General features: G+C 44.7%; 1 protein-coding gene across 1 annotated transcript; it reads right to left on the reverse strand.

Annotated features, from left to right (window-relative positions):
• Window positions 1-784: 784 nt before the first annotated feature.
• LOC107189357 (protein turtle homolog A-like) lies at window positions 785-6,245 on the reverse strand. The gene is made up of 14 exons (XM_015577872.1): window positions 6,074-6,245; window positions 4,723-4,855; window positions 4,424-4,632; window positions 4,193-4,303; window positions 3,888-4,091; window positions 3,651-3,796; window positions 3,417-3,567; window positions 3,190-3,320; window positions 2,945-3,104; window positions 2,427-2,723; window positions 2,006-2,326; window positions 1,300-1,590; window positions 1,114-1,223; window positions 785-956 (listed from the first exon to the last, which is right to left on the reverse strand). The coding sequence occupies exons 1-14, from the start codon at window positions 6,243-6,245 to the stop codon at window positions 843-845; spliced, it is 2,550 nt and encodes an 849-aa protein (XP_015433358.1). The 3' UTR covers window positions 785-842.
• Between the last annotated feature and the right edge of the window lie 5,242 nt (window positions 6,246-11,487).

An 11,487-nucleotide genomic window follows, 5' to 3' on the forward strand; every position in this document is an offset into this window, starting at 1 on the left:
CGGAAGGACATATGAGTATGAGCCAGCAATCATCTATCGTGCCGCATAACCTTTTTATGAATGGTCCGAGTTCAAATTATCAATCGAATGTTGCGTATCGTTTAAGAAAAGTTCGCCAACGCCTTTGCATTATGGTCCTGATCGTCGCAATCATGGCGATCGTGTTTCTGGTATACCTAATTTATTTCCGTGCATATCTCTGCAACAACGGCCAGTCTTGCGTCACTTCTATCCGTTATACGCACGCTAAACACACATTGTTTTAAATACAAAGAAATATTAATAAAACACACATTGCACTTTAGAATGTTTAAAACATTCAACAGTTTCCGTACAAATTGACAAATATACTCTCTCAGGACTCTTCCTAAATATCCTCAGATTGGAAAATTATTTTTTTCTTTTGAGTAACCTTTTTACGCATTAATTTCTATGGAAAACCGCAGAAAGAAACGGAATCATCGTGATGGCAATTGATCTATGCTTACTATTCTATACATGTAGGGTTATACAGCTGGAATAAGTAAACCTTCTAAGACTTGACACAAAATATATTAAACTTGGAATAATACACCATGTGTAGCGTTTAGTTAGTATGCAACTAGTTAGTCGTCTTGATGGATTCCTAGATCGTTTCCGGCTCCGGAGCGCGTTCTCCAATCCACGAGGAGATTTTTTTCGAACACCAAAACTCGACGATAGGACCAGTTGCAGAGTTTGTTTCGTTTTGCTCCGTTCACCGTGTACCGGCAACAGTAAACAAGTACGATTGTGTTTAGGCTTCGAAATCGGTCCTTCTGATATGTGTTTGCTTGTTCTTCCTCTTTTCCGAGTGGCATCTTTTACACGCAACTTTCTGGACCAGGTATAGAATTGGCGATAATGATCTCCTTCATTAAGTTACGGTCAGCTTTGAAGCTGATGGGCTCCCATGACTTCGCCGAGAACGGGTTTAACTGTAACCGTGAACAGAGAGAAAGAATAACAATGTTTTAGCCCGCGGTGTTGTAAGTTTAAACGAAACGAAAATTTAATGAACATTATTTTCACAGAGTTTGTAGGACTCGACGCGTTGAGACTTTCGCTGTGTTTTACTTATCGAAGAACACTTACGCTGCATCTGTTAGTCTGAATCCCCTGTTTATGAATGTCGTACGGCGCGAACAGGGTATCCGGCCTGACAGGTAGAAACAATTGTGGTTCGCGTTTGATTTTCTCTTGGTCTGAAATGACTACTTACAGTTAGTTAATATTTAGCGGGACAGTGTAATAAATTGCCGAGTAAAAAGGGGTACACACCTTGTGGCGACTGAATGATGTCCGGTTGATTGTTGAGCGCGTAATCCGTCACCTGTTTCAACGTATACTCGACGAAGTAAGTGTGATCACCGTGCGTGACGTCGAGCATCGAGTTGTTTCGCGAGTCCGGTGGCGTGATTATCGGTTGTTTCATGTACGGCTCGATATGCACCGGAGACGTCGTGCCTCTGCGTCGGTACATCATCAGCATTACCGAGAGCACGGTGACGCCGAACGCCATCAGACAACCGATTAGAAGTAGGATGAGAGGTACCATACTCACTCCGCTGTCTGAAGAAAGAAAAGTATGAATATTGTCTCTCGACCACGAACGGCTCTAATCGTTGCTTCCTAAGTAATTAGGAAATCACACATTACTGGACGAAGCGTTTATAGACAAAATCGTGTATGTCAACTGTACGTCTACTCGGATTGTAAATAATACGATATACGTACATACAGTTTGTCCGTTTTAAGTGTATTCGTGGGATTATTTCCGTAAATAGCACAGGACTCTCCAGCGTTATCTCAAGGTTAAATAATTATCATCGTGATATATCCCCCATGATATCACACAACTTACATCCGAAACATTGTTTCGTATTTTTCCTACTTACAGAAATAATTGCACGAGTACATTTAAGACGGACATACTGTATAATACATGATGCGAACAGCAGTGCCGTCATTCGATGGTCCGTATTACCTGTATGTTTCTCAGAGTCTCGCAACATTATATCTTCCAGCAGACTACTTTCGCTTCTCCCCTTGGCGTTCACGGCGTACGTGACAAGATAAAAATGGGTGGCTGGAAGCAGATCCGCCACCGCAATACGGAACAACGGAACATCCGCAGATATGCTAGACGCGTTCACCCGTAGATTCCCGGTGTGGACCTCGTATGCTTCCAGTCGGAATTCTTGCCTGAGCCCCCCGTCGTATCCTGGCACGCATTCGACCTCGAGGATCTCGGAACTTTGATTCAGGGATGCCTTTATCGTGCAGTTGTTCAGGGGATTTGGTTTCACTGACGTGAACAGATAAGGTGACATATGTATACAATTATCGGCGGTGATGAAAATCCGGTTGATATATCCGTTAGAATGAGGTATTCCGTTATTTTGTACCTGCAGGAATGATTTGGTAGATGCAAGGCGCTTCCTGCTTCCCAATCACGTTTCTACCCCAACACGTCAAAGCACCGTAATTCCTTTCCGACACTGGCGTGTAAACGAGCTCGCTCATCGTTCCGTTATTACCGTCGAATTTCGCCGGCGCGACCTCGAAGTTCTCCCCACTGTTGTTAAGCTCCCAAAGGAACTCCACCTCGTTCGGATCGGCGTCCACTTCGCAACGCACCTTCACGGACTCTTCCAGCGACACGCCGATTACCGTCACGTCTTTCGCTTTGCACACCGGGGCGACTGCGTGTTCATTTAAAGAATTAGTTGGGGCCGTTTCGTATGCAAATTATTTTCTCTTGTTGTCTATTTCATCGGTCTATTATTTGTTCTAAACAGATACCGTCTACCGTTCCGCGGACATACATCTAAATAATTAACGTTCATGCGTGACATTGAGAATTAAAATAATTACTCCGATTCGATCGATAATTATCCATAAAAAATGTATCAAGCGGCCTTACACTGTACTCGCAATGTAACCGCAGGGCTGGTGGTCTCGCCACGATCGTTGCTCGCGAGACACGTGTAGTTCCCGGCGTTGTTGCGACCGATCTTCTGCAGCACCAGGCTCTGGGTGCTCATGATTATTCCGGCTGAATAGTTCTGCGTTAACACGGCGTCCTGCAGATTCATTAACCGTATCAAACGAGAGCGTCCCTCGAGGACAGGAATACACACACCGGATGAAATTCATGTTTGAACCTACGTTGTGTCTCCATGTGATTTTATGATGTTCCGGATTGGCCCGGACCTTGCACTCGAAGTATACATCGTCGCCCTCCTTGATTTTATCCGCGTTCAGAGTGCTGCCCAAGTGTAATTGTACTTTCGGTGGAACTGCAAAAATCGAACCACGATAAAACATGAGCTTGATCTCGTCATCGAACTAAGCGCGTCTTCTCGTGGTCGAGACGTCGCGTCGTGTGTACTCACAAACTACGTTCAATTGAAAAAAATCTTCTAAGTACGCATCTGGCAGTGCTGGATTCTCTCCCCGACATTTCAGGATTTTCCCGTGGTCGTCCGGGATCGGCGAGAATATCAATGTACTCAATACCACTGATGCGTTACCACCATCGAGCACCTCCAAGAATAAAGTCTGGATTTAAGAAAATATTTCGACTTCGCGATTATACCGCCGCGAACAATTTCTTTATTATTTATTACTTTTCCATTGTGGTAAACAGCATTCCCCTCCATCCATGTGATTCGAGCTCGAGGATGCGATCCCGTCGTCTCGCAAGCGATCGAGTAGTCCTTCTCGGTCTCGAGGATCGTTGGCTTTGACAAGATTTTCACCGACAACGGTTTCACTGGAATTAGGTATTTTTGTTTTTGTTTTTTTGTTTTTATTAAAAATGTTTCGAAGAATCCTTAAGCGGCGTCGAATTCCGTTTTACTCACGATAAACGTCCAACAGGATCGTTTTCTCCAATGCCGGTATAAGATCCGTGTTCGCGGCTCGGCATTTGTACGTGGTGTTCCTGTGCTCCCTCCTTAGTTGAGGTATCCTTAGTTTACTGACGACTATGTGACGACCGATATCATCCAATCTACTGTCCACCTCCTTTTCGTTCACCAACCAACTCACCACCGGCGTGGGTTTCCCTGTGTCGCGACAAACGAGCATGAATTGTACTTAAAAAAGCATCAACGATCGAACCTTTATCCGTTAGTATAATCGAAGAAAGGGGGGGGGGAGCAATTACCTCCTCTGACTTCGCAAGAGAGTTCGAACTCGACGCCAACTTGAAACGGTCCAGCGGTACTTTCTACCTCCACCCCGGAACTGTTGTAGATCAAAAGCTGATGTGGCGGAACTGAAAGTCGAAAAAACACCTTGATCAACAGAAACGAACAAAATTCATTCTCGAGAAAAATTTTCAAATCACATACATTCAATTCTAAATTTTCAATTCACACACGAAAAAAAATCGTACCGATTACAGTCAGATTAACTTGAAAGTTTTTCGTTGGTGAATTCTTGAAGTCCACCCTGCACCGATAAATCCCCTCGTCGTCCAGTTGAACCGCCTCCAGGGACAGGGCAGCAGGTTTCGTAACGGTCACGAAGTAAGCCCTCGGCCCGAGCACGGTGCTGTCCGACCAGTTCAGGGCTTTGTTGAATGCCCGTCCCCGCACGTCGAAGCTGAAACCACCCGATGACCATCACCTTTAGCATTTATTGTCTTTGGTTAAATTTTCGTAGAAAAAAAACAAAAGGTGGTCTCATCGTCACCTGTAAATCGGTTTTACCGCATCGTCGCGGAACCAAAGCACCATATATACGCGATCCTCCCGCGTGGACGGTTCAATGTCACAAGGCAATCTAGCGGTTTGCCCGAGAACAGCACTGACATCGAATGTTGCGACTGGAAATAGAGAATTATACCTACAGAGCGCGATATTGTCGGATAATATCTACTGTACATCGTCGGTCGAACGATCTATTTTCCAGAATTTCGAGTAAACTGGATATACTGATTCCTACCGATCATAAAGACGTGTAAATGTTAACATAACTAGACAGTTGCATGTGCTTGGTTAGGACTGCCTTGGTACTTACTATAGGAAACTCGATAACTATTCGGATGGAATATCTAAAATGTGCCTCTGAATCGTTATTCGATCGCTAAATTGTCTATTGACCCAGATACGTTCATAGTTACTTTAAATAGATAGGTTGCATGCACGGGTCAGGCTTGTGTACAGCAGATTCGTCATCTTATTCGCAATCGATGTCAAGAAAGCCTGATATTCACTGGAGAGGATATGTATACGGTTTGGTTACGGTTAGGTAGATAGGCATTGGACCAATGCGTGTACAGACTACTTGAGATCTAATGCGTGCGCGGTAGGTCAATTCAACTCATCAGAGAGTCTGCTTCATGTGATGTTCCATCTACTACCTAAGTGATATGGGTATATCATTTGTCGGACACTTGTCGGATCATCACCAATGATCACACTCTGTAGTGCTTGTATACATACCTACTCTACATATATTGGTAGTCTCTCCTTTACCCGGGTGGTATCTGTACTATTTTAAGTAGATAAAGTCTATCGTTTAGATGGACTAGTGTACACGCAAGTCAAATAACTATTTAACAATATCTGTTTCATCATTGATTAGACACATGTGCACGACTGATGCCTACATACATACTAGTTCACAATGTATTCGTACGTTTCCGTCGTTATCTACTTACGTTGATACAATCTTTTATTCGGACGAATGTCTTAACCTTCTCAGACCCATTAGTGCACATTATAATGTACAATAATTTTAACGTTTGTTCCAAAGAGATTTCACGTTTTATTTTTACCGGTACCTTTTGTACGTCAAATAAAAAATTCCATGAAAAAAACTTGTTCTCAAAAGAAAGAAAGTCAGGTCTGAAGAGTTTAACTATTAGCTTCTTAATTCTTGCGTACCATGTACAACAGTCTCTTTAACCATCTGAAACTACAGTCCGTGTTTCGTCAGACGCATATCCACGCAAACTGACAGAGGGGGGGGGGGAATATCGCAGAAAAAAAATGCGCATAGAAGAATTTTTATATCGAGTCTCCCGTCGAATGATACGTACCTAAGTCATCGTCCTTATCCCAATTGCCGGTCGCGTTTACATAGACCACCACGGCGAGTATGTAACCGCTGACGAAGAGCTTGATCGCAACCTCGGCAAGCGCTCCTATTGCCATCCCAAACGGGAATAGTCTGAGGGATGAGCTCGGTGCGTTCAAATCCGCAGCTTGCATAATGTCGCCCCGCGCCGGCCTGTCCTGTGGCTCTCCTTTATTATCATTCCACGTCAAGAGGTAGACGGCCTCCTCCTCCTCCTCCTCCTTTCACCTCGTCCCAGCCCTCCTCCTCCTCGTCCTCGTGCGACGTCCTCCGTACGATACCCCCGTTCAAAGGGGTAGGGATAGGGTGCAGGAGGACACGCTCACCGATGTATAGTAATTCTCCTTAGCGCGAGATGACTGACTTTCGTGGAAATCGCTCGTCGTTTCCACGGGACCGCGCAGCGTGCATCGAGAACACAACTGTTTCTCCGAGAGAACCAACGATCCACCTGTGATGTGCGAACTTAATCTTCCGTCGATTCGACGCTCCGCGACAGCCTCTCTTCACACGGCGGCGTCGAGTGTCGCGACGTAGAAAAAAACACACAGAGGTTCCATTCGTGATTTCGATTCGATTCGATTCGATTCGATTCGCTCCGTTCCGCTCCGCTTGTAACCGATAAATAGGAAAGAAGAAAAAATGCGGTCGAACGAGGGTTCCGCCGATCTAGGTTTACTGGGTCATATAGTCATATGTATGTGCGAAGAAAACACGTTCTCTTCTCTATAAAATTATTGTCGTTTCACGACAAGGCCTAGCCGGCTTGCAACCACCAGCAAACAATGGCGATAACGGAGTGGACAGCAGACGATACATAGGGGGGAGGTTCCTCGTGGTTCATATGGGGGCACCTGCCAATGGGGCTAGTCACGCCGTAGGAATCTCTCTCTATCCGCGCTAGCACCGTGCGTTTCTCCGCCCGAACTTTTCCGTGGTTTCACTTTCTCTACCCCGTTTTCCCGTATCCACCGTTTCCGTCGTTCGTTCACGCCTCCTTTATTCCCGAGTCTGAATATCCAGCCACCACGGCACGACGACGATGCACGCACAAACCGCGACCGCGGAGGAATCACCGTTGAGTTTCTCACTGAATCAACTTCTCGCGACCAATACTACATATAACCACGCACCACCGTTTCCCTCGGCTCAGCCAGCTACTAAGAGGAACGTTCCCGTTTCTTAATGGACACCAGGCCACCCTCGACATTTGGAGGGTCGAGGAAAGAGTCCCGAGGATTGTGAACCGCGACCGCCGGTATGGTTTCTCGCGAGGAACCGCCGCCACGCCGCCGTCGCCGTCGCCGCGTCGTTCCAATGGACACACGCTTTGCCAGGCGTCGCTAACCCCGACGACGACGATGAGCGGCCGATCGATTTTCGTGAAGTCAGTCTGATCTCGCTTCGTGTTTCGACGCTCTCGATTCCCGCACAATATATAGCTCCCCCTCCCAAGCAAATCTCTCTTTCTGTGTGTGTGTGTGGTAGGGCAACGAGAGGCGGCTCGGCGCATGCATGCACGCACACATACACACACGCGTGACCACCCGCGCAGCGGCAGCGGGCGAACAGCGACGAACATTCACGACTTTACCGTTCGTTTCGTCTCGTCCTACCCTCTATCGGCGCTCTCGCTCACTCCTTCGCCGTGCTGCTAGACGCTATTCATTGTTAGGGGTCGCGAGACGCGGTGAACTATTAAACTATCTTCCGCGACGGAGGTGAAACCCCTCCCTACTCCTCCTCTCTGACCCTATGACGACGCGACGTTTTACTTCCTGATGGGAGAAGAATAACCGAAGAGGGATTACTGGAATATTCTCATTTCAGGAACGACGATGGTGTCTGAGATTCTAGAGGCGGGAATTTAGTATGCGATCTGAGAAATTTTCATTGGAATTATCTAATCAACGAGTAACCCAATGATTATTGGATTCTTTCAACGAATACCCTTGGATCCTCTGTTTTAGGGTTATGGAACACTTTGAAGGTAGTATTCGATTCTTCAGAAGGTTGATTTCCTTGAGTTATACATCATTGTCATGTATAACACATACACTAACGGCGAAGAGTATGGAACTAGGTCTGATATTTAAAGAAAGAGAAACATATTATTCTAGAAAGAGTTAATGAAGGTAAGGTATTAAAACTGATGGGAAGTGTATATGTACTGATTCTGTAACTTTTATTTTATCATAACAGAATAATAAGTTACTGTTTCCTATCAATCATGAAGTCTGGTCTCATACTTTGGCCGATACTTATGCGTTATGTATGGCAATGACGTGACCCGTGTTATCTAAAATCTAAAAGAATCGACCCTCGATTCTAAAAAATCGAATCAGAATCGAACGTCCTTACTTTGAAGCTTGCTTAGAATTGTCCCGGTGTCACCCCAGGAAACTTCTGTGCAGACGTAGATATAGAAATATAGACTGCGCATCACTGCGCGTCTCCCTGAAAGTGGCCGTTCCAAGTTTAGAAAGAGGTAAATAGGTTTGTAGATAGCTTTCGGAGGACTTGGCATTTCTTTTTAAATCTTCTGGGGGTTTTTGACAGGTTGACTCAGCTATATTAGAACCGTAGTATCCGTTTCTTTCTCAAGTTCGGACGCCAGCCTACCCTGACGCGCAGTCTAGATATATATACTTCTATGTCCTATGAGTGCAAATAAGTGATTCTGGTCAATAATTATCCGTACTCTGAAACTTTAATGGGATAGAGTGGTTCCTTGCGATAGGTGGCTTTGGAGGGCGTATACATACACTACCGTGAGCCTAGAGATGACAAAGTATCGCGTAAACTGCACGTACAAAGTCAGTCTTATGGGTACATTACACCGAAAGGGGAAAAATTTATCAGTCTCGCGTTCGAATACGACCCCTAATGTGTTTGTTACGTCGACCAAGAACAGGGCCGCCTATTTCAAGAACACCCCGTAGAATCCTCGTCTGCTCCTTCAGGGTAAATGCATCGCAGCATTAGCAGCACGGCGGATAGACTGACAAAACTCTGTTCTGTTAATAATGACAGTATATTTGAAATAGTAATGTTTACAACATACAATTGCGACGTTACTACAGTATATATATAATTTTTTGTTGTCTTAATTTTTTTTCGTTTAAGGTTATTGATAATGTTCTCGCACAAAAAGATCACACGCACCACATCAAATTCTATGCACATCCCTTGGCCATGGGCGTTGCACTGTTTTACCCCCTTTTTTTCTCTTCCTCTCTCGCTCTCTCTCTCTCTCTCGTTCACTCACTCTTTCAAGAAAATAAGCAAAGCACGGATTCTTGTAAGCCGAGGCTACATGCTAATCGCATACTAACGTGTGTGTAATCGAACAACAAAAGAAGAAACAATCAAACACGGCGAAATGTACAATTAATGGTTGTCTGGATGCTGGGAGTAGTTTTTGTCACTTTTCCCCACTGATTCATCTCTCCCCTCGGTACGACGGTTCGTTTTCTTTTAGGATGGTTTTACGGGAAGGGGGAGGGGGCCGTTCAGGTTTACAAACGAGCAACAGGACCGGCGGAAAATAATTTCATTACAGTCATATTGTCATATTGGTGTCTGGTTAACAGTTCTGAAACACGCTGTAGTTCGAGATGTGCGAAACTGGCCCACCGGAAATCGCGGGACACGTGGACGTGGACCAACGTAATTAAAACGGAGCTACTTTACCCTCATATTTTTTTTTTCGACCGACCGCCGATGTTCTCCAATCATATATTTTTTGTTCTCGCGCGCTCTCTGTGAACAATAGAGCGCGGGACGGTTACACGCGACTGTGAACGGTCGAACTGTTTGACGTTCCGAGCGTTTCGACTTAATTTATTTTTTTTTTTCGTCTTCCGTTAATACATACGATTATCTCCCTGTCTCTTTGCTCTCTCTCTAGATCCTTTCGCGACGGCGGTTACGTGTGGTGTGTCCCTCTCGAGCCTGATTTCGAACGTACCGTGACTTTACGGACTATGGCACTTGGTGCAACTAGTTTTTTCGGATTCTCTGGATACTGACTTACACGTGTAAGGTACTTAAATCGTTACTGTTATTTATATATAATATATATATATAAAAAAAAATATATATATATATATATAATGAATTTATGACACATAGTAATTCGTGCGTTTCATTATGATACAGGCGTGCGCAAAGGTGAATACACAAGTCACAATTTTATTTTTTCTTTCTCGTAAGTTCTCTGCGAGTCACGGGTTAGAACAAGAAGACTCTGAAATCGAATATGCTTCTCGTCTGTATGGCACGAGAATACTTTTTAGAGGAAGCGCATTTGAAAACCCTTACAGTTTGTCTCGTGCAATCATGCCCAAGAAGTTTTCTCCTTAAATATTAATTTTTTGTCCAGTATCTATGAAATGTTAACATTCATATATACTACTTACTATTTATTATAAGTAATTAACGCTTAACCGTCCGGGCGCGTTTTTGCAAGACAGTGCTCGGTTTCTGAACTGGTTTAGTTTCGTTAACGCACGTTGGCTGGCCACAAACGGAAGTCTGGTCTACTACCTATACTATATTAAGAGGAAGAAGAAACACCAGTCGAGTACACTGTATCGTCAAAACACACTGACTCGCGTGTTCTCGATCATCCACATATTCCGTTCAAGTACGACTCCTCTCTCCCGGTAGTTCATTTTGAATTTTCATGATTGCTTTTTGCAATCAATGGTGTCAGGAGTATATAATCGTGACGAATGAGTAAACGCCGAGAAAGAGAATTTCCCCGTTGAAAACCACGCGGTCAGCCAAGCCGTTAACACACAAGTTCCCGGGTGGTTTATCCCTCTCACGATTTCTATTATATAGGGAATCCTTCCAAAATACGATTTCACGTCCGATAAACATAAACTTGGCTGCACCCCCCCCCCCCCCCCTCACGTGATAAGGAACGTGAGAACGGATTCGATCCTCATCCGAATCTCAGGTCCAGTCTTCACTCAGGGCTAGTATACATCATCTTGATAATATGAAGGGGGGGGGGTAGAGTGTACATTTCAATAATACGGGGGCTTCTATTATACATTGTCTTTTTTATTGGTACAAGTGTCGTCATCGTCGCCGCGCGAGCGTGAATATTTTACGTGAATGAACAATAAAATTTGGCAGGTGCAAGAGTTTGATATTTCTTCCATTTCTTTTTTGGTTTTTCTTTTTAATGAATCGTGTGCGCATATATGCTCTCCGCATCCCCCTTTCCCGGTTGGACTTTTCCTTCGTGTCTCGCTACTTTGCTCTCATCGTGTACATTTCTATAGCTGCACTCTGTGTAGGGTATCTGGCTAAATAGACGCACACAGGCGCTACGGAGTCTAAGGTATCGGTCCGTCGGTTTCG

Source organism: Dufourea novaeangliae, unplaced genomic scaffold (genome assembly GCF_001272555.1).
Source record: "Dufourea novaeangliae isolate 0120121106 unplaced genomic scaffold, ASM127255v1 scaffold142, whole genome shotgun sequence".
NCBI lineage: Eukaryota > Metazoa > Arthropoda > Insecta > Hymenoptera > Halictidae > Dufourea > Dufourea novaeangliae.

Bases quoted from the DNA above. Each gene is read 5' to 3' on its own strand.
- LOC107189357 (XM_015577872.1), bottom strand. From the start codon at position 6,245: ATGCAAGCTGCGGATTTGAACGCACCGAGCTCATCCCTCAGACTATTC. The intron at 4,092-4,192 runs GTAATTGCTCCC...GTCGCGACACAG, and splicing joins CTCTTGCGAAGTCAGAGGAG to GGAAACCCACGCCGGTGGTG. The intron at 3,797-3,887 runs GTGAGTAAAACG...ACCTAATTCCAG, and splicing joins GATCCTGTTGGACGTTTATC to TGAAACCGTTGTCGGTGAAA.